This window comes from Lepidochelys kempii, chromosome 11 (assembly GCF_965140265.1).
Source record: "Lepidochelys kempii isolate rLepKem1 chromosome 11, rLepKem1.hap2, whole genome shotgun sequence".
In the NCBI taxonomy this organism is placed as follows: Eukaryota; Metazoa; Chordata; order Testudines; family Cheloniidae; genus Lepidochelys; species Lepidochelys kempii.
Genome location: NC_133266.1, coordinates 10,225,439 through 10,247,141, shown reverse-complemented (window position 1 = coordinate 10,247,141; position 21,703 = coordinate 10,225,439). Strand labels below are relative to the sequence as shown.

Here is a 21,703-nt window from a genome sequence, read left to right as displayed (position 1 = left end):
GAAGAGAATAGATTGAGTGTACAGTTCACCACTCAGTCATGTTTAGGCCCAGCATGGTTGTGTGACAATGATGATCAGACATCATACCATCTACTAGGAGAATCTGGGTCTCTGCAGAAGACTCTGGATTCTGGCTCTAGTAATGGCTGAGCACAGATCCACCAATGCAGAAATGGCAAGAACTGTGGGTCCACCCACTGACTGACTCCACAGAAAGAGAGAGCCATGTATGGTACACATCCATTTTATCCTCCCAGATGGAGGGAAGGTGCCAGTGGCCCAGAATGGAGACCATGCTGGAGAAGGAATCTGAGAGAGAAAGATCTGAAGATAGGAAAGAGCATTTCCAAAGCATTTATATATGTCTATGTAATTTCTTTTTACTTTTTACAGACGCTTAACAAGAACAACTTAATACCTGATGAAAGGACCAACTTCTACCCCTTGCAGCAAACCAACGTGTACACTACAACCTATTATCCCAGTACACTGAATAAATATGACTACAGGCCTGAGGCCTCCCCTGGAAGGACCTTTACCAACAGCTGATGATGGACAGACTGTCCAAGGACTGGATCACTTCCTATATGAATTGTTTTTTAAACTGAGTTTATGGACCAAATATTGGCCCGGTCTCTAGATGTAAATATTGTACAAGTAGGGCCTTTTTGGGGAGGGGGGGTGTTAACTGTATTACTTTTAAACAGCACATCTCCTCCTTAAGTGGACAGAATGCTTATGGACCATGGACCATTCTGCATAAACTTTTGTGGATATTTGGCTGGAAATGACACTTACTGCTGCAAATATTCATGGCTGGATGATCAGTATTTCTGTCTGAGGCCTGAATTGCCGAGGAGCTGATTGCATGCTGTGTTAGGTTTCCACCATGCTACACCAGTGTGTTCTAAGAAACCTTACAGATAGCTCCTTAGAGCAATGGATGATTGTACAGTGACTCGACAATGGCGGTACATTGAATGACACTTCGTTCACAAGACGAGCTGCCTGGGATTTCATCACGCTAGGAACTAGAACAAAGTTTTAGGTTTATAGTGGTGTCTCCAGCATCACCAGAAGATTCCTTTCACATTGCAAGAAATAGCCTCCACAGTCTTCTTTGGTAACATCCAGTTCAACTGGGGAAAGAAAACACACAAAGTGCTCTACCCAAAGAAGCATTTCAGAATATTTCCAGTCTTATTAAAAGAAAATGATGCAGGCAATGAGATGTTAAGTGAAGTAAATGTTGAACGAATGAGATGTGGACTGTGGCTGCAGAACAAAGATGTGCATAGCACTGGAAAAAATGTGAGGAGTGCCGTACATGAGCTGTGAGCTTTCTTTGAAATAACATTTACTTTTTTCTCCTCCATCTTTGATTCTGTTCATATCTACAAGGAACGATGACTGATGGCCCCGGCCCTCCTCTTGTGAAATCACTAGGCTTGGGGCTAATTCTTATTTTTTTATTTTTTTTTTTTTAGTTCACTTATTTTTCGAAGAGTAAGAAATTCTGAATTTTTGGCACGGTATTTTTCTAAGGAATGTATTCATAGCATACCATGATGCAGAAAGTCTGCTGCACATTCTTCAGTGTCTTCCAGTCAGTGCTCCATCAAATAATTATACAGCTGAATAATGTGCATTGTTTGCCAATATTCCTTTAGATTTCTCAGCTAGAAACAAACAAACAAACAAATCTTGCTACAGTTACTAAATTGGGACTGTAGTGTTATTAAACATTATATCCAGCCTTGAAATGTAATTTTGTGTATGTGTGTGCCTGTGTCCAGCAGAACTGTATTAGACTGTTGCAGAAGCCATGGTGTGTACAACCAGATGTATGTCTGACATTAGGTTTTGTTTTGGCCAAATAGTATTGGCAGTGCTAAATGGACAGTTCCATCAAATGTGTTAGCAACGTGAGCAAGTTTGACACTGTTACTATTGAATGTTTCTAACTATTTATAATGAACTCCTGATGCTATGACTTTTAGAATGCCACTATACTGAGCATGAGATGAGCACAAACCTAAACACCCAGGAGCTCCAAGTAGTTCCAGAATTTGAATTTTTTGTATGCATCTTACTGTAGCAATTGCCATGCCTGTTTTCAGTCATTGATTGGGATGTGTTTGAAGCAGTTTGGGTTCTGTTGGTTACATACAACAGATTTCACTGTAAGCCAGCACTCAGCGAGTTTCTCATTGCTGTCACTTCACGGACACTTGTTTGGAAAGTGGGGCTGAGATGTAGCTGGTCATTGCACACATACCCATCCGTAGAGGTGGTAAATTGGAGCTGAGAAGAGGCTTTGCTGCTCATGACTCAAAATGTACAGCTCTCCTAAGAGTGAGGCAGAGCAGAGGTGGCCTCTGTAACCTGGTCTTACAGTGTGGGACCAAAAGCAGGAGAACAAATTAACCTTCTGTTTCTAAACTAGTTGAACCCTAACGTATGCTAGTGATCGATAGCTGTAAGGAGATTTATTATGAAATTTCATCATTGAGGGTCTTAGATTAGCTCAATGACTCCCAACCTTTTCTGGCAACTGTACCAGTTTAGCAGGCTGATCCAGGTTCTCCTTCCAGTTACACCAGTGTAAATTGGGAGAAACCCCATTTAAATAAAATTACTCTGGATTTATACAGTGGTATGACCGAAAGCAGATTCTGGCCCTAAGAGTTTGGTTGTACTAGTTTCTTCCACTTATTCAGCTAGATCAAAAGAGGCAGGCACTGGTCACAAAAGCCCCATTGATTCCCTTAGGGCTATGGAAAATCCCATGCTAAAGTTACAGGACTGGTGCAGAGCCCCCCCGGTTGAAAACTGTTGCACATTTCTCATGTCAGCAGTTCTAAGGAAACTATTGGTGCCCAAGATCACTGTAGACATTACAAACTAAAGTCATTTCTAAGCTTCCATTTCAGGTGGTTCCCTTTGTTGGAGAGTTATACTGTTATTATTTGGCAGGATTACAGCTGCAATTCTTAGAGTTGCGAGCAAGTGAGTTAAACCTTCCAGTTATTTTAATTTTGTTTCTTTTTTTTTTGTAGCTCAAACATTTCTATTTGCCCCCCCCCAAAAAAAGCTATGTAACAGCTGAAATTATTTAGTTTTTCAAATCAGTGAGCAAGATCACTGCTTCCATTGTGCTCAAAAGGTGCATATTTTATAGTGTATGTGGGCAATGGGGTAGGTTATATTTTCATCAAGACATTTCAGAGTTCTTATTAGCCATCTGAATGGCTTCATGAAATTGGCAATCACAGCGAGAATCTGTGGCTTCCATTTGAGCAGAAAGTAGAAGCAGGGGGAGGAGAAACTCTGAACTCTTATTACTCAATTAATGTTTGTATGAGAGTGCAGTTCTTTAAGACCAATGTTAATGTCATGTGAGGGTCGTATTCCTTCTGAGCTCTCCAGTGCAGGCCAGGTTAATGACACAATATACAATGATATTCTCGTGTTTCTGTTTGGTTCTAGCAGGTAAATTGGCAGCAGATCATCAGATCTGTAATGTCCATAGGCGATTGAATTGCTTCTGCAGCCCGATGTTAAACTGCTTAAGTTTCCCATTCTTAAGGTCATCTAAAAGTATGCACAGTGGGCTGGAAATAGCATTGCTGTAGCACCAAAGGTTTCTAACAGCAGCTTTGGCTTTTTTCTTTTTCTTTTTTAACTTTTAGAGAAAAATAAAATGCTGATCAGTTATTTAGCAAGAAATTGGGTTGACCTTGCAACCTTAGTTCACTGCAAATATTTTGGCATAGGATTCAGCTGTACAACATGTTGAAAGCAGTAAGTGTCTTGCACCCAAATGTGTGGGGGTAGGGTTTAACAAGGTCGTTCTTTTTCCACCTCCATATGAAGTGATACACTACTCCCTTGCTCTAAAGGTTGCATATATGGAGTGAACCATGCCCCATTGTAAAACTGCTGTTGCACTTCACTGGATTGAGATGCCAATTATAAACATGCTACCCCTTTAGAACTTGCAACTGCCTCCAACAGACAAGACCCCCAAAAGTAAAATACCTGGAGAAAGGGTGCTGTTCTAAAGATGCACTTGTGAATGTTTGTAAATATGAGCCACTCACTTTTCTTAAACATGTGAAATGTACAAATACCAGAAAAGAATGTGTATGGTGTAATGACTGCTGTTCTTAATGCCTTATTTTGAGAAAATGAAATCGAAGTTATATTGAAATCAAAGAGAAGAGTGGGAATGGAGTCCATTAAATGCCAGATGTGAAAAGATAAAATAAGCCCACGTGAAGATGAAATTGCTCTCCACACAGATCAGTGTATTCTCTGTACCAAATTTCTGATTTTGTATACATATAAAATGTAAATTTAAAGTTTATGTAACAAATTTAATAGTGTGCATAGCTATCAGTGGATAGCTAGGGTATATATTTATAATATATATACACACTCTCTGTCTCCATCCATTCAAATGCCTACAGAGAAAATTTAGACTTAGAAAGGCAGTGCTAGAGTTCAAATTCCATAGGGAAAGATTGAAAATAAGGATTAAGAAACCCTATGTTCTTTTCATTAGATTTAGCAAAATACATTTTATAACTAAATATATTTTTTTTTAAATTGAAAATAAAATTTATTTGTTGTAGTTACAAATGCCCATTCTCCACAAAACATTCTAGCTAAGAATAACTAAGTAAACAATTTTTGTAACCACTCAATGGATGACTAATCAGCCTGAGGCAGCTGTGTGTATCACTCTTGAATTTAACTACAAGTAGAGACTAATTGTGCAAACAAAGTAGCAGGTTAGAGAAACAAATGGAAAGTTAAAAATGTCAAACTGGATCTGGAAGAAATTTTCACTTGTATGTTGAAGAACTTTGCAATTGTTTTCCAAGTAGTTGAGTGGCAGCATAAGAATTTAATAACTATTTCCACACGGACTGTTGTCATACAACTTAAGAGCTAGATCCTGCCACCTCCTAGGTTGCGATTTTCAAGTGGGTCTGACAGAGCGTTAGAAAAATAAGTAGCTAATGCCTTTGGGCACCTTTGTAATCCCCAGCTTGCCTTCTAGATTAGCCCTTGGCCAGGGACATCAGTGGGACTCCCTGAATATCAAGCATGCTCCAGCACCCACTGGAGTGATGGGAACATTGATTTCAGTGGGTGTAGAGTAAGGACTATGCCCATATGAGCAGTGTTTTTGCAGGATTTGGCCCTACCTGAAGGGGTTGTTTTGTTAGTTTAGTGAATTCTCAAATGGGAACAGCCTTGTATAGGAAAATCCCTCCATTAAGAGCAAACCTCAAACAATTCTGAGGTCAGGTTTGGGTCAGATAAGCATTGACCAAGTTAAATGCTGTCCATAGTACTGAAGCCTTCAAAGCTGCACAAGGAAACTAACAAAAGCAAGCCCTCATGGAGAATCCAGTGTCTTAATTCTCAGGGCTAGAACATTGTAAGGTAGAGCCTTTCTTGAAGTTTTAGCTGTAGTTATGGTTCCCAGCTGCAGAAGACCTATTCTCATCAGTGCTGAGTTTGCTTCTAGAACTTGATTCCTCATCCCAGCCCTATCCGGTATTTATTTTTTCCAAACACATTGGGCCTGACAGCGTGAATGGTTACATGCTATAAAGACAGAACTGAGCTTGCTGGAATTTCTAGTATAAATAGTTCTGAAATAAAAATGATGCTGCATAGCAATATCACTACTCCTGTGTTACACTGAAACCTCAGTGGGATGGGGTCGCTGTGTAATATACAGGCCACAGCATGAGGGGGAGGTCGGTGTGTCTAATAACTGAAGCAAAAGGGCTTTTAGTAGAAATATGGCAAAACATTGGGGAAAAAAGCCACACAGCTGCATGATCTTGTGGGTTCCATCTACATGCAATTCATCTATAATATCTGCATATATGTGTGTATTTTGAACAGATGAGTGAATTAATCAGAAACAACCTTTGTCACAGAGGGTAAGTACGTTAGCTAGGACTTAAGCAGGGGTGAGGAGGGAGTGACAGAGGCAATACTGGATCTTTGATACACAAGAAATTGTTTGTAGAAAACAGTATATTTACCCCAAAAAAGGAAAATTTGGCAAGTATTAGTGGACTCTTAGTGTGAAGGCACATCACCCTTCCTATGCAATTGAACATGATGGTACTATTAGTAAATAAAGGTGACCTAGACTATAATCACTGCCTTTAGACACTGTGAATTTTTTGGGGTACTCTGTATTTTTATATATTGTATAATGTAAAGAGTAATTCAGAAATAAAACAGAACCATCTGGAGCGCTTGTGAGTCATTTCCCCTCAAAAAGAAGTAACATGATGCCTCTGAAGATTTGACAGGTAACCTCCTGGCAAAGCACATCCCAGAGTGCAACTGACCAATTGGGCCAGGTTTATAACTTGGAATATGTGTAAATATCTAATTCCTTGCTGACCACAATCCCCTTATTGCCTGAACCATGACACAGAATTGTATTTATCACAATTTTAGCCTGGATGACTACAAAAGGTTACTAGGTATAAAATTAAATTAAGCTACACAATGCAACACTCCACCTAAACAAACCTCATTTTGTTCAGCATTCCAGAATAAAATTAAACACCAAAACCACTCCTGCGGCTCTCCCACACTTCAGGTGCATCTGACTCACAAATCTTATTTCAGAATAAGGAGTCAAATGGGCCAAACTAAAGCTTTGAATCGAATGACTCTGAATGCCGGTGGGTTTGAAATACAAATCCAGGTGTGATTTTTGCGGCATGACCCTACTCTCTGCTTCCTGGCTCCTGTAGCACCTCTGCTTTGTCCAGGGAACCGCATAACTAGTGTCCCAAGGACACAGGTTTGGTTTTGTTTTTTTTTTAAATTGAATCAAGTATATTAGCTTGTTCCAATGAGGCAAAGATATAATCAACGTGCTGAGCCTTTCAGCTGCACAGTTCCCCCTTGGACTGAGATTATATTCCAGCTCCTTTGCAACTGTTACATATCACAGTGAAAAATTATAAAAATGGGCACATTTTTGTTTGAAGGATGATCATAGCCTTACTGGAGAATGTTAGTGCTCTAATGCCATTTATTAATCAAAATAAAAACTGTAGAAAGTGACAGAAACATTTTAGTTTATCTTTCAAGACAGCTGAAGACTTTATTGTAGTTTTATACTGAAAATTACACCATACTGTCATAAAAAATAGATTGGATTGCTAACAACCTGAAACATGCTACACCTGCATACGGAATACCTTATCCCTAGTAAATCATAAGCTATCTTTTGGGTGTTTTCAGATGCTCAAGTGTATGTACAAGAATTTCTTTTCAAACGCAGAGCATCAAAAAGTAATTGAGAGGTACATTATCAGTAAAAATAAACTTGGTGGGAATCAGATTTTTTTTCTGTTATTCCTACACTTGAATTTGCATAAGCGCTTTCTAAATGGTTTTGTTTTGAATCAAGACCCTTCTGTGTAGTGAATTCTCAAGTCAGAAACTAAAAATCTATGCATAGCATAGTGTTTTTCTAGCTACTAATTTGAGTCATTAAAGTAACAGGCTCACTTTGTTCCACAGTGCAGGTTCTTCTCACTCACCTTCACTGCACTTCACAACTATATGCATTAGTTAAAAAAAAAAAATTAGTAAAAATACCTCATGCATAAATCTGAATATTGGCTTACAAACACAGGCAAGCTAAGTGAGTCTGAGCTGGCACAGAGCTGTGAGGGCTTGAGCCTGCAATATGCTGAGTGTTCTGGCCCTATTCCAGCAAAGCACTTAAACACATGCTTAACTTTAAGCACCTTGAGTAGGCCAGCTTTGATTAAGTCCTTTGCTGGAGCAGGGCCAAAGTGCTCAGCCCCTTGCAGAATTGAGGACCTACTGTCTGGGACATTACTAGCCTAACTGGAGATGGTTGAGGGGGCAACATCAACAAATAGCTATTGGACCTGCACATCCATTAGCAATGACAAATCGCTTGTTGAACAAATACAGCAGCCAGTGGAATAGCGCTGGAGTGCAATGTTCTTTGTGTCCCCGTTAAAGGAATAGCCATAACTATCTAATCCACCCACTGTTTTTCTCCCATACCTAACAGCACAATATCTGAGTCCTGGTGCTTTATTTTCTCTTCTGGCCTGTCCATTCTTACATAGTAGGGTTATACTGAAAACAAAAATATGCTGATGCCTCACCTGTCCGACCAAGATACACTTTGGAGCAATTACAGGTCCTTTACACATTGCAGTTTGAGAATATTTTTGAACCAAGTTTACAGACACAGTGTATGATTGATATATTGACTGTTAGTCTCTTTCTGCTTTATACATACACACTTGCTGGGCACAAAGCTTTTGGTCTTTGGAAAATGATTTCAGTAGATGTTTCTGGCCTAGTGATCTGGATCCTGCTGGGATGAGCCCCTTTCTCACTGGAATAGCTTTTCAAGTACACCATTGACTTTCTCCTCCAACTATTCAGCTCTGAAAATGTAACCACCACTTATCCTGCTGTCACAAAGTGCCGCAAAACTGTTTTTAAACGTCACAACAGATTTCTACAGTTTGAAGGTGCTAATCAGATACCCGCCTCCATGTCCATTAGTAATCTCTGATTTGCAGGAGGCCAGTGTATTAGCTAGAATTAAGCATTTTGGGAGGGGACTGGACCCATTTTAGGGGTAAGTCTGTCCTTGGTGCAGCTGGGCTGCTGCTTCACTCACAGTTATGACAAAAGGAATGCAATACAAAATAGAGCCCTCAGGCTGACTTTCTGCACCCTCCACAGCTCTGAGTTTATTGGAATAGCTCTTCCAGCTGAAGGAACTATGCAGATACAGCAGGAAGATGATACAGCTCAGGCCCATCCATTCCAGCAAGGGGCTCCAGAGCAGCAATAGTTCCTGGAGTAGTATGGCTGCCACCAACATGTACCATCAAGGTAAGCGACAAATTCCCACCAAAGCAGTGTGACAGCTGCTGCGTAGTTTCAGGCTTTAGCATGATTTTCATAGACAAAGTGTGGAACATTTAATTTGGTTCCTTAAGGGTTAATACACACTGTTGCACTTATAGTAGTTATTATCCAAGAATGACTTCATTCAATTATCCCTCTTTGGCAGTGGAGACCTTACTGTTCTTGGCAGCTTTCTGAAGAAATCATAACATAATGCATACTTTTGTGTTTCCCCTTTGGACATTCAGGGCCACGTTTTAGCAAAAGTTCATGGTTGCAATGTGTTCAGATATGTTTTGCTATGGATTTGGGAGCAGATCATCATCTAAAAGAGAGAAGTCTGCTGATGTCACGGGGAAGCCTGAGCCTTTGAAGGTATTGAAAATAGCACAGAGCAACCCTCTTAAGGAGGCAGGAAGTTCGGAACAAAATCCAGCATGGAAGAGAGACCTGCATTGCCTACAGCAACATCCAGTCTAGCAGCATGAACCAAAGCACAATGGCTGAGAAAAGTATGCACTGAAGTCCATGTCGCAGCTGTGCAGATCTCAGCAACTGAAATGTCTTTGAATATGGCTACAGCTGTAGACCATAATATAGAATGGGCAGTCGTTTATAGGGGAGGTTGAGCATCTGCCAAATCATAACAAGTAACACATCCAGAGGTCCATTTAGAGCAGGGGTGGGCAAACTACGGCCAGAGGGCCACTTCCAGCTCTCTAGACGTTTTAATCTGGCCCTCGAGCTCCTGCCAAGGGGCAGGGTCTAGGGCTTGCCCCACTCATGCAGCTCCTGGAAGCAGCGGCATGTCCTCCCTCTGGCTCCTATGTGTAGGGGCAGCCAGGGGCTCTGAATGCTGCCCCTGCCCCAAGGACCACCCCCACAGCTCTCATTGGCTGGGAATAGCAACCAATGGGAGCTGCAGGGGTGGTGCCTGCAGATGAGGCAGCGTGCAGAACTGCCAGGCGGTGCCTCCACGTAGGAGCCAGAAGAGGGACATGCCGCTGCTTCTGGGAGCTGCCTGAGGTAAGCGCCGCCTGGAGCCTGCACCATGCCCCAGCCCTGACCCCCTCTCACCCTCCAAACCCCTCAGTCCCAACCTGGAGCACCTTCCTGCATCCCCAGCCCCACCCCAGAGCCTGCACCCCAACCCCCAATTTGGTGAGCATTCATGGCCCGCCATGCAATTTCCATACCTAGATATGGCCCTCAGGCCAAAATGTTTGCCCACTCCTGATTTAAAGAGTCTCTGTGTGGAAATAGAGGATTCCCCTAGACCTATCTGCAATAGAAACAACAGATGTAAGGGATTTCTTGAATGGTCTGAGTCAGTGTTAAGAGGACGTTGGCCTTTTACTTGGACTTAGTATATGGAAGACAGTAGCTTCCTGTGTAGACTGATGCAGCTTAAGGAAAGAAAACTGGAGGGTGAAAAGTCTGGTAAATATGAAATTCAGAAGAAATTTCAGGTAAAAAATTTGGTTGGGGTCATACCTTCTCCTTGGAGAACACATTAAATTGAGGACCTGCTATTCGAGCCCCTCAGAACCCTCTGAGCAGAAGTGATGGCCACCAAAAACGCCATCCTCATGTTTTCAATTCCAACAGATTGCTGATTGTGAAAAAGATGACTGTACAGGTGAAAGATGATGGTGGTTACACCAAAGATATCTTCTCCGCTTCTGGAGATAAGCAAATATTGTAGATTCCTTCCTGCTATTTAACATCACATGTTGTTGTCCCAATGAACAAGATGCCTCTAGTCCAGACAACCACTGAAGAGCAATTCTTGGAGTTATAGAATGTTCAGATTGGGGTGAAGTGTTCAACACGCATTCTGAGGCAACAGTTGAGAACGGATTGGGAGCCGCCACAGAGGATCAGAGGTGAATCTGATGAGGTAAAGGAAACCAAACTTTTCTTGGCCAAGTTGGTACAATCAAAATGACCCTGACTTGGTCCTGCTTGATCTTGTTGAGAACCTTTATAAGCAAGGGAGTTGATGGATACACTTAAAAAGATCCTTTGTCCATGTAATGAGAAAGGTGTCTACTAGGGATTGGGGATCGAGTCCTTCTTTGGAACAGAATTTTCTGCACCTTATGTTGGCTGCAGTGGCAAAAAGGGCAACCTTTGGAAACCCGTAGGCTATGAACATTTTGTTGAGGACGTGCGAGGTCAGTTCCCATTTGTGATTTAGGGAGAAATGTCTGCTGAGATAGTCTGTCATGGTGTTTTGTATACTTGGGAGGTAAGAAACCAAAATGACTATCTGCTTGGCTATCCACCCATTCCAGAGCTTTACCACTTTGGTGTAGAGTGAGAAGGAACATGGTCCTCCTGGATGATTGATATAATCCATGCAAGCTATGTTGTCTGTCATGATCTTGATTAATTGGGGAAGAAAGTGGAAGCAAGCATTTCTGACTGTCCTTAGCTCCTGCAGATTGATGGGCAAGTGGCTTGTGTTGTGGCCATTTGCCTTGGGCTGTGTGAGGAAAAATGTGTTCCCCGTCCCAAGAGGGAAGCATCCAGTGTTATGTCTGTAAGGAGATTCTGGGTCCTATGCATACACATAATAAGAAACAGCCTTTGCCCACTCCCAAAAACATACAACCTAAACAGACAAAACAAAGGGTGGGAGAAAGGAGGTGTCATCATCCCTATTTTATAGCTGGGGAGCTGAGATTAAATGACCCCTCCAAGTCACACAGGGAGTCCATGGCAGAACCAGGAACTGAACTCATACCTCCTGAGTCCTAAGCCAATGTCTCAGCCACAAGACCAGTCTTCCTCTCAGGTATTGCTACTGAGATTTTTTGGGTGAGCAAAACTGTATTAAGTAAAAAAACAATTCTATTGACACATGACCTTATACTGAAAAAAAAAATCAACACAATACTAACTGATGAGCAGCTCTATCAATGTGTAATTCCATGGTTTTATTAACCAAGAGGCCTATACTGTTATCAAGCATCCACAAGGAAATGGATTGCCTATAACCCAATGTCTACAACACTCTCACTGTCATCTGCCAAACACACACACACTTATCTTCTTCAAATTCGTCTTTCTTTTTTCTCCTCATCAATAATTCTCACCAATCTCCCTCCTCTTCTGAACTAAAACAGCATCTTTGTTTTAGGTTATACAGTCTTCCAAAAAGAAAAGGAGTACTTGTGGCACCTTAGAGACTAATTAATTTATTTGAGCATGAGCTTTCGTGAGCTACAGCTCACTTCATCGGATGCATACTGTGGAAAGTGTAGAAGATCTTTTTATATATGTATATCTTTTTGTATATAAAAAGATCTTCTACATTTTCCACGGAACGCATCCGATGAAGTGAGCTGTAGCTCACGAAAGCTCATGCTCAAATAAATTGGTTAGTCTCTAAGGTGCCACAAGTACTCCTTTTCTTTTTGCGAATACAGACTAACACGGCTGTTACTCTGAAAACAGTCTTCCAAGCAATGAACAGGATTTATCTAGGTCCACAGAGCACTATCTCAACAGTGCCTATCACCATAGGGCCTTGGTTCTTAGTGGGGCCTGTGGATATTACTGTAATACAATACCAATATAATATAATACACTACTTCAAGTATAGTGTTTGCTATCCACGTAGTGCTTGATCCAAAGCCCACTGAAGTTAACAGACGTCTTTCTATTGCTTTGAGATCAGTCCCTGTGATGGAGCATACTCCCCACACTAGCCCTGAGGGGACTGAATTAGGCCAAGTAGGATCAATCCAGCCAGTTAGGTTGCAAATGGGGGAAACAAACTGGAGGAAGCTAATTAGAAGAAGGCTCAACTGTAGAAGCAGAGGATGCTGCAGGGAGGTAGTCGGCAGTCCTTCCCTGGGGGAAGGGAGTTGAGAGGCTGGCAAACCCAGAGGAGTGGGAAGAGCCAGATGGTGAGGGAAAGGCTCAGGGAAAAGCAGCACCTGGGTCAGTGAATGGAGAACTGCCTGAGAATGCTGGTAAGCAGGGACTTTGATACACATCTTCCCCCAAGAAGGAGAAACCACACGGTGACCTGGCCAGAGGGCTGAGTTATGAAGAAGATGCTCCGGATCCTGGAGTTAGACTGGGGCTGCAGGCGGAGGGAGGGAGAGAGACACAGTGCAGAGCATTGGCTGTGCCGGGGGTGCCCCCTGCGGTGAGTACAGCACCCATCAGAGTCCCACATAAGGTCTTAGTTTAATCAAACTAAAATTGTTTTCAAAGCAATGTCTTTGAGAATGTTTCAATGTTGATATGACGCCTGAAATTAATATTTATTTACATTTTCCAAGTTACTGAAAAATACTGGCAACAAACATGAGTAACCATTTTAATGTCAAACAAGCCGTACGGCAAATAACACACCTCCACAGTAAGATTCCGGTTTTAAAAGAAATTAAGTGGCAGCTATGTTATGTTTACAAGTGTACAGTGGTTTAAAAACTATTTAAAAAAAATAAAAATACATCACATTAGAATATTGCATAAAAAAGTAGAGTTTGCCCTAAAATAAAAAACAATTTTAAAATTTGCAAAAGTAAAATGCATACAAACTCCAGTAAAACTGAACAGTCTTACAATCAGGATAGTTTACAAATCCATACCCATACACACAAAAATACCCTCTTATGTTTCTATATGTTCACACGTCAAAAGAAAACCAGCGGTTACACATTATTAAAAGCCATTATTTCCATCACATATACTTGTTTTTAAAATATACAGTTGAAGACTAACATTGTAAGGCAAGCAGAATTTTAAACCAGTGAAAATCCTGCTCAGAGACAAGGGGCCAAATTCAGAGGGGATGCTTTACATTTGGCTAAGCAATATACAGAAAAGTACAGTTAGTTAAAGAGCTTGGGATAATCAGAGAGCTGTTAGTGAAATTTTGCTGGGTTTCCATTTAATGATATGAACATAAAGCCCCACGAGGCAAATTCCTGCAACGTGAGAGAGCTTGCTATGCTTCTTGCCAAGGGCACAGTAAGCATCTGCAACATGACTCATCAATTTTCAAGAAGCTTCTCTAATTCTTAAAATGTCTTTGGCTCTTTCCTGACCCATCCATTTGACATAAATTTAAACCCAAGATAGTTGTATTAAGTTCATAGGCAATTAGAACAAATGAGGACAATATCAAAGGGCAATCAGAATTTCAAAACCAATTCAAAGGACAGTTAAATAACCAATGGGTATGACAAGCAGCTCTTAAAAGGTGACTTTGCAGTAGAAGAGCCTATGAAATATAGGTGCACTGCTAAAACCAGATGACCCACTCACCCTCTGACACCCACCCACCCATCATCCTCTAAGATCATCGATTCATGGTACACCATCTTTTCTGATCACTTTGCTTTTGCTGAGGTTACCCATCCTGTCAGAGGCAGTTCTAAATGTATGGAAATATATACTTATATGCCATATATGGGAATAATGCTGTGTGCTCTCAATGCCTGATGACTTCCAAGAGAGTTCAGTAACTCCACAGTATCGGGCTCTATGTTCTCAATAAAGAGTCACTTTAATAAAAACCTGAAGAACGTATAGGAACACCTGATATAAACAATATTTTGCAGTTCTAGAGCTAGTATGTTCCATCAGAGGATCTCAAAACTCCTTACAAACAGCAAGTTCAGCATCACAACATCTTAATGGGGTAGGGAGGTATTATATCCATTTTACAGCTGAGAAAACTGAGGCACAAAGAGGTTAAGTGATTTCCCCAAGAACTTATAGTTTGTCAGAGCAAGTCCTGACTCCCAGTCCTGTGCTTTAACAACAAAACTACCCATCACCTCTACATATGAACCATCTACAAAGGAAAACCATTTCTTCTGACTTTTATGTACGGTGGAACTAAGGTTAGAGGGAATGCCACAATCTAGGGGAAAAGCTCTGAATAAGAACAGGTGAAAGTCATCCATGAAATTCCAATACTCATTATGGAACAGTGAAAAAAATGAACATATCAAATAGATGTAGAGAAGTCACTCAGAGCGAACAATGGCTAAACACTGTAAAAACAAGAGAGTCTACTGAAAAGAGTAAGCCACACACTCTGACTCCTACACTTTGAAAAAAACAGCATCACGCAAGTAAAAGCTGACTACTGTGTTTGTCACACCGGTATAGTATCATTCCAGCACAAAGAATGTTACTGCATCCTGGAGAAAGTTTGCATGTACAGGGCATATCAAGAAGGATTTTATGGTACTTATGCTAGCAAACACACTTTCAACTCATCTGTTAACCTACTGTGACAATCCATTGAAGCAATATAAAGAAAGTATGTGAAAGTAGGCAAGTGAGGAACACAGGGAAGACAAAACAAATTTATGTTTACTCTCCTGTATGCAAGGTCAATTACTGTCTTCTAAACAAACATCTCAAGGATGACTGCCGAATGGAAGCTTTAACAATTAACCCAGCAATCATATTTCCTGAAGTGTTATGAACATACAACACCTGTGCAGGGAGTGAGGAAGAAATACTGATGGAATAAATTATGTGTTTATAAATTATTTCCAGATCCAAAATGAAAAAAAAAATCAGTCAAGCTCTTCAGAAGTGATTTGGTTTTGGGAGCTTTGATTTGTAGGTGCCCATCTTGAGACACCTTAATGACTTCCAGGAAAGAGTGCCAAGTGCTTTCTGAAAATCAGGCTCTTTAAGAGGTTTCAAGGTGGGTTACCAAAAATGGAGACACCCCATATCACCAGTCACTTATGGAAACTTTGGCCATCGCATCCATTCACCATCTCTTCTGGACCAATATCTGCCACAGTCTTGCTACAGATATTTTCTGCAATGCTGCTTTCTTTTAATGTAGTGTTCACTTTGCTTAGAACCTGTATGCAAATCTAGTTTAAAAAAAAGGGTGCATTGATGTGGGATCATGGAATTCAGAAAAAATTTATGTCAGAATGTACTGTCACAAACATAGCAGTGATCCAAGATAAAAACAGGAATCAAAACATCTACACAAATATTTACTTTTGCTTGTTAAAACTTCAAATAAAGACGAATTTTCCCCTTCATTTATTATTGTTTCATCTGCCTTAAAATGCAAAGTGTAAATGCTGTAAGCAGACTGACAGGTTTTCTGATTTCACTGTGGCCTCTGTATCCTCCACTGATGTTACCTAACAGCAATACTCCTTCACGAATCAAAACAGATACTCCTACGCCTCCTAAAATAGCAAACTTAAGTGAGGCTTTTTCATGTTTTACGGATGCTGGGAGACCACCATTGCCCAAAATGTGAACCAGCATCTCATCAATAATAGCATCAACTTGCTAAAGACAAACAAATAAGATTGATCAGAGTGGTGTGGGTACTGTTATAATTTCAGAGTTTTTCTCTTTATGATAGCAAGGGTCCTTGACTCTGGTCCCCATCATTGGAGGTTTCTGAGAACAAGTTCGACAAACACCTGTCAGGGATGGTCTAGGTTTACTTGGTCCTGCCCCAGCGCAGGGAGTTGGACTGGAACATTTCTATGATTCTGCTATATCCTGGACCCATTGAAGATAATGGCAAAATTCCCATTCATTTTAATGGGGTGAGCTCTTAGCCCTATGTGATTATGCGTAACTGCCATTTGCGAGAGAGAAAGAGAGAGATTACACTGGTACTTTAAAAAACTTAACACAATGATATTCAACACAAAATTCTAACCACACCAGCTATACATCCATCAGTGGTGTTGTGAATTTCTGGCATTTTCACACCAACGTACTAGTTAACCTGCCAAACAATTACAGTGAATTATATTTAGATTCTAACCAATCTAATAAACTAAACAAAAACAGCATCTAAAACCAATTGTCTGACACAAACTAGTCAACATTTGTTTTTCTCTTAAGTTTAAAAAAATGACTCAATGAGAAATAGCAGATTTATTAATAAATTGCTGCTCTCACAGCTTTATAGGATGTCAAAAGCCATAGGATAAAACATCTAATTCCTATTCACATATCACAAATCTTGTATCTTTCCACCCTTTTCGGTAACAGCCAATATACACACACAGACCAACTTTTTTATTCTTTTTACAATGTAAGAATATGTATTCACTTTTTGCTTAGTCCAAATGTTCTCCATAAACACACACTCCAGGTAGTACAGCTCCTTCAAGATACCCCAGAGAGACAATACAATACAGTCTCTTTCTTACGTGCAACAGTGGCATGTGGTAAATTCCCAAGTTTCCAGGATAGAAACATGGTAATGCTCATACAAGTTTCCATGTAGTGACTACTGTTTTCCCAATAGAGTTACCATAAAATAATGCCCATTATTTGAAAGTTGCTTGGCAATTCACATGTTGCTATTGTATAGAAGACTGCACAAGGGACAGTGTGTCTGACAAATCTATAGGAGTCTGATCAGAGGTGCTGAACATCAGCAGGTCACACACTGAATGCATTCCTCACTGGATTTGATGAGAGCTGCTGGTGGTCACCACTTCTTGGAATCTAGTCACAAGCAAAATCATGGTTATTAACATGGTTCTACACTCAAGTACCTCTCTGAGCATCAAGAAACAAACTTTTAATTAAAAAAAGAAAAGGAGTACTTGTGGCACCTTACAGACTAACCAATTTATTTGAACATAAGCTTTCGTGAGCTACAGCTCACTTCATTGGATGCATCCAATGAAGTGAGCTGTAGCTCACGAAAGCTTATGCTCAAATAAATTGGTTAGTCTCTAAGGTGCCACAAGTACTCCTTTTCTTTTTGCGAATACAGACTAACACGGCTGCTACTCTGAAACCAACTTTTAATTGTATTTGACAAATGTGACCTGGTATTTCAATTTTAAAATGTCCTACAGAGAGACAGGACATCTCCAGCCCATTTCCAAACAACTGAATCTGTACAAAACAGTCTCTCCAAAGCACTGTGGATACAAACCATATATATAGGCTGAAATTTTCCCAGATACTTAGGGATTTAGGACATCCAATATCCATAATTTCCTCCTTCATATTCTATGGATACAGGAACTACATATATAGTTTGTATCTGTATATGCTCTATATCCAGTACAGTATATTACAGTACCTAAAATCCTTGGATACTGCACTTTATTTGGATACTGCACTTTATTTGGATACTGCACTTTATTCAGTTGATACTTTATTCAGTTGATTTTCTACCACAGAAAATAATTTTCTTTGAATATCACATAGATGCCTGGCCAACCCTTCTCTCTAGAACTGAACTGGAAATTCAGAAAGCTCTGCTTCTGTGGTACTTGTATGGACATACATTTAAGAGAGAAAAGGCCATAAAGGAAGGAAAAAGGAAGGAGAAAGGAAACAAGAGGGAAGAAGTGGTGGGGGATGGGGTGGAGAGGGAACTGAAGAGAGACAGAAAATAGAGATGGAAGTGAAGCCCAATCCTTCTAATTCTTACCTACCTCATTAGCAGCAAGAGAAATAGTACAGCTCATGAGCCGGTCAAAGGAAAAAAGCAGCATAGCTGGAAGTTGAATTTACAGTTATTATGGAGCCAGAGAAAACTGAGGAGCAGCCTAGAATGTAACTAGCTATTTAAAACAAAGATCTATTACAAGAGAGAAATGGGAACTGCACAGCCTCATTGCTCACATTTTCAACACAAAATACAGCATAATTGTCCATATTCTAGTAGCTTTCCACATATCAGGGCTAGGAAAAATTGCTCTTCTGGATTTCTACAGGAAATAACTCACAGCCAAGAGGAGAAAGGGAATATTGTCTTTTCTGAGAGTATTTTCCTGTTAAAATCAATTACAGTTATGGTCAGATGTGTTTGATTTCAATCAATGTCAGTACTCACTGAAAATTAGAGGGACAATTAAAACTAAGTTGCACTTCCAAAAATTGATGTGCTTTTTTACTGCTGAATAATAAATATGAAATATTTTATATTTAATTTCTGAATCTTTTCTGGGACTACTCAATATTAATATATAAGCAATATTTAAAACCCTCCCATTGTCTCTTTCAGTAAGACCTGATTAACCAAGATAACTTTTACCCTCACAAAGTCAAATACACTAACAGCTAGCCTGCTCTGGTAATTGTTAGTCAGGCAAACTCTCATTGGCTTCAGCTGGATTTCTACCTGAGTAAGGGCTGCTGGCTTGGATTCAGTGGGGGAGAATGCTTTTTGTGCAGTCAAATGAAGATCTGAGCTATTTTAAAGATCATGTCAAAGTGCACTCTAACTCTAACAAAGCCACAGTATTTTATATTTCCCCCATCCTCTGTCCTCCAACACATTCTCCCCCACCTGCCACCCAAAGATATGTTGATCTGATGAAGTCCTCAAGTCTGAAAATTAATTTCTATTTATCATAGCAGCAGACTCTTACCTATGGGAGAACTTCTTTATATAATTGGGATCTGCTCCTGTAGTTCTTTCTCAGGCAAAAGCTCCATCAGGCTCAAATGGAAATGCTGGTTGAGTAAGGACTGTAAAGTGGTGGCTTTAGCTAAATATAGTAGAACATAGCCAAGAAAGCTGGATGGTTAACACCTTTGTACCAATCAACTGGTGAAGACGGTAAAAGGATATGTCCAACTGTACTTTGCCAGTTTTCTTCAGCCGCTTGAACACGCTGATTAAATTTATTTAGGATATCTCAATACAGGTAGCTCCATTATCTGACTAGTGCCTTTCAAGGAATAACTCTGATCTTGTAATAGCTGATGTAGCCAATAAACAAGGTCACAACATCCCATTACCTGCTATGGTAAATGTGCCCATTTCATTGAAAACAATAAAAGCAGATGATCTGAAATAACTTATTTCATTTTACTGCATGAATACAATTTTGAATTTAAAATGTCAATGAAATATTCACTCTCTAATGAGGGCAGACAGAACAAATGGATACATAGCTGAAGGGTAATGCACAGTTCAGCTTTTATTTTTTTGAGTTACAGTGGCTGTATTACTCACAAGTGGCAGAGCAGAGCCCCTCACAGGAGTGGAGTGCGTTTGATTCAGATTTCTCACTGAAGCAGAACATTACATGCCAATGCTCTCAAACATGTACATATCCCTCTATATCAAATGGTTACATTAAGAAAAGACATTCATCCAGTGAAATAAAACTCATGTCACAGTTGGTATATGGGTGCAACTTCATTCACTGAAATAATAGCTTTAGTTACAAACAGTGGCATATCCCCATCCAAAGACATGATTTTTAAATAAACCTATAAACACACTCTACATACAATATTTATATATTATATAATTATATACAACATATAAATATTATACACACACATCTGTTCAAATATACATGTGCACACACACATTACACAGAGTACAGGAACATACTCAGAATGGAAATGCCGTAAATATTTTTGAACTGAATTATAAGAATTCAGAAATTACCAATCAGTTTAAAATTGAGTTAAAAAACTACTCAAAGTGTCTTAAATAGCTCTGTTCAAGTAAGGGCCAGACTGACCACAATTTTCTGCTTGGCACTGTACTTCCCAGATTATGCCAGAATTCATGAAACAAAATATTCCACATGATTTGTCATTTCGCTGCTAACAAGAGCACCTCACAAAGTCCAAAGACATTTCAGAAAAATGCCACTTTTAAAGAACTGGATATTTAAAAAACATAACTTAGGTACCCATAATTGTAAACTAATCTTAAAAATACACATGCACTATAGCCCAAACCCTAAAACCTTTACTAAACCTAAACTTAACGGGATTTGGCTCTACACACCTACATTATTTAGTGGCATGAAATTGGGGTTCACAGTATTAATTGGAGATGAAAGAGAAGTATAGTGGTATCCATTACATCATCAACCTTTATCAACAGAGACATCTGAGATACCATAGTTCTTTCCTATTCTAAGCATATGGAAAAATTGCAGAATTTCAGATGCTACTGTCAGCTATGGTGACTTTTAGTCGCAACTACTGTATAACTAAAACTGCACTTACCATTCAGTACACACTTGTTCTGGAGTGAAACTTGAAGCATTTCTAACAACAGTGCAAGGACTGCTAAGATTAGTCAATATGATTGAAAACCCAGGTACCAAAGTCTCACCAGAAATGGCTTTGTTAGAACATAGTGTAGTGCAGCAAAACCACATTATTTTAGCTTCTATGTTTGCTGGCCTTTTAATATTTAAATGTGTTACCTATTTGAGTTATAGATGTTTTTTAAAAGGTTATTCATTATTCGTATTCTGATAGAAGATGGAAAGGTTACTGGTACCTTGGCATCTCTTTAAGTGGTTTGAGTTGGCACAGAAAATCTGTACACTTAATAGCTGCAAGTATTGTTTTTTAAATAAGATATCACAGTTCTGACTAGAATATACACATCAGATATAGTCCACTTGTGTATTTTAGGATACTCTTATTCCCAACTGTACCACACTGTTTATCAAGTCTGTAATAAAGATCAAGTCAACAGATGTTTTAAAAAAATAGCTTCATAGTCTGGTAAAACCACATTTAAAATTTTGTAGTTTCTTTGCTTTTTCCGCCATACAACTGTGCAATTCCAAGCAATGTGCAGAATGCAGCATCGATTTCCAGTCTCTCTCAAAACTCTGTCACTTCTGTGCTATTAAACTGAGACAACGACATCAAGATAAAGTCTATCATAGGATTCCCTGAAACACAGAATGAGGAGTAGGCTGAGCAAACATGATCCTGGTAGGCACCAGTTGAACCAGGACAACTCTGTAAAACA

At 39.8% G+C, this 21,703-nt stretch overlaps 2 protein-coding genes across 14 annotated transcripts in view; one reads left to right on the top strand and one right to left on the bottom strand.

Moving 5' to 3' along the window:
- The window catches only part of SEMA5B (semaphorin 5B), a 363,565-nt gene extending 357,278 nt beyond the window's left edge, over positions 1-6,287 (top strand). For 11 of the 12 annotated variants that reach the window (XM_073305098.1, XM_073305088.1, XM_073305090.1 and 8 more), the window contains one exon: positions 394-6,287. In XM_073305098.1, the coding sequence (XP_073161199.1) occupies positions 394-549 (156 nt within the window). In that variant the 3' untranslated portion in view covers positions 550-6,287. The remainder of the gene's footprint in view (positions 1-393) is intronic. The other variant, XM_073305099.1, reaches the window with a different exon arrangement.
- The window catches only part of SLC49A4 (solute carrier family 49 member 4), a 192,901-nt gene that overhangs the window by 5,915 nt on the left and 165,283 nt on the right, over positions 1-21,703 (bottom strand). The window contains exon 9 of one of the 2 annotated variants that reach the window (XM_073305106.1): positions 17,724-21,693. The exons of the other annotated variant lie outside the window; for it this stretch is intronic. Coding sequence (XP_073161207.1) covers positions 21,578-21,693 — 116 coding nt within the window. The 3' untranslated portion in view covers positions 17,724-21,577. Of the gene's footprint in view, positions 1-17,723; positions 21,694-21,703 lie in introns of those variants that run through there. 2 annotated transcript variants of the gene reach the window in all.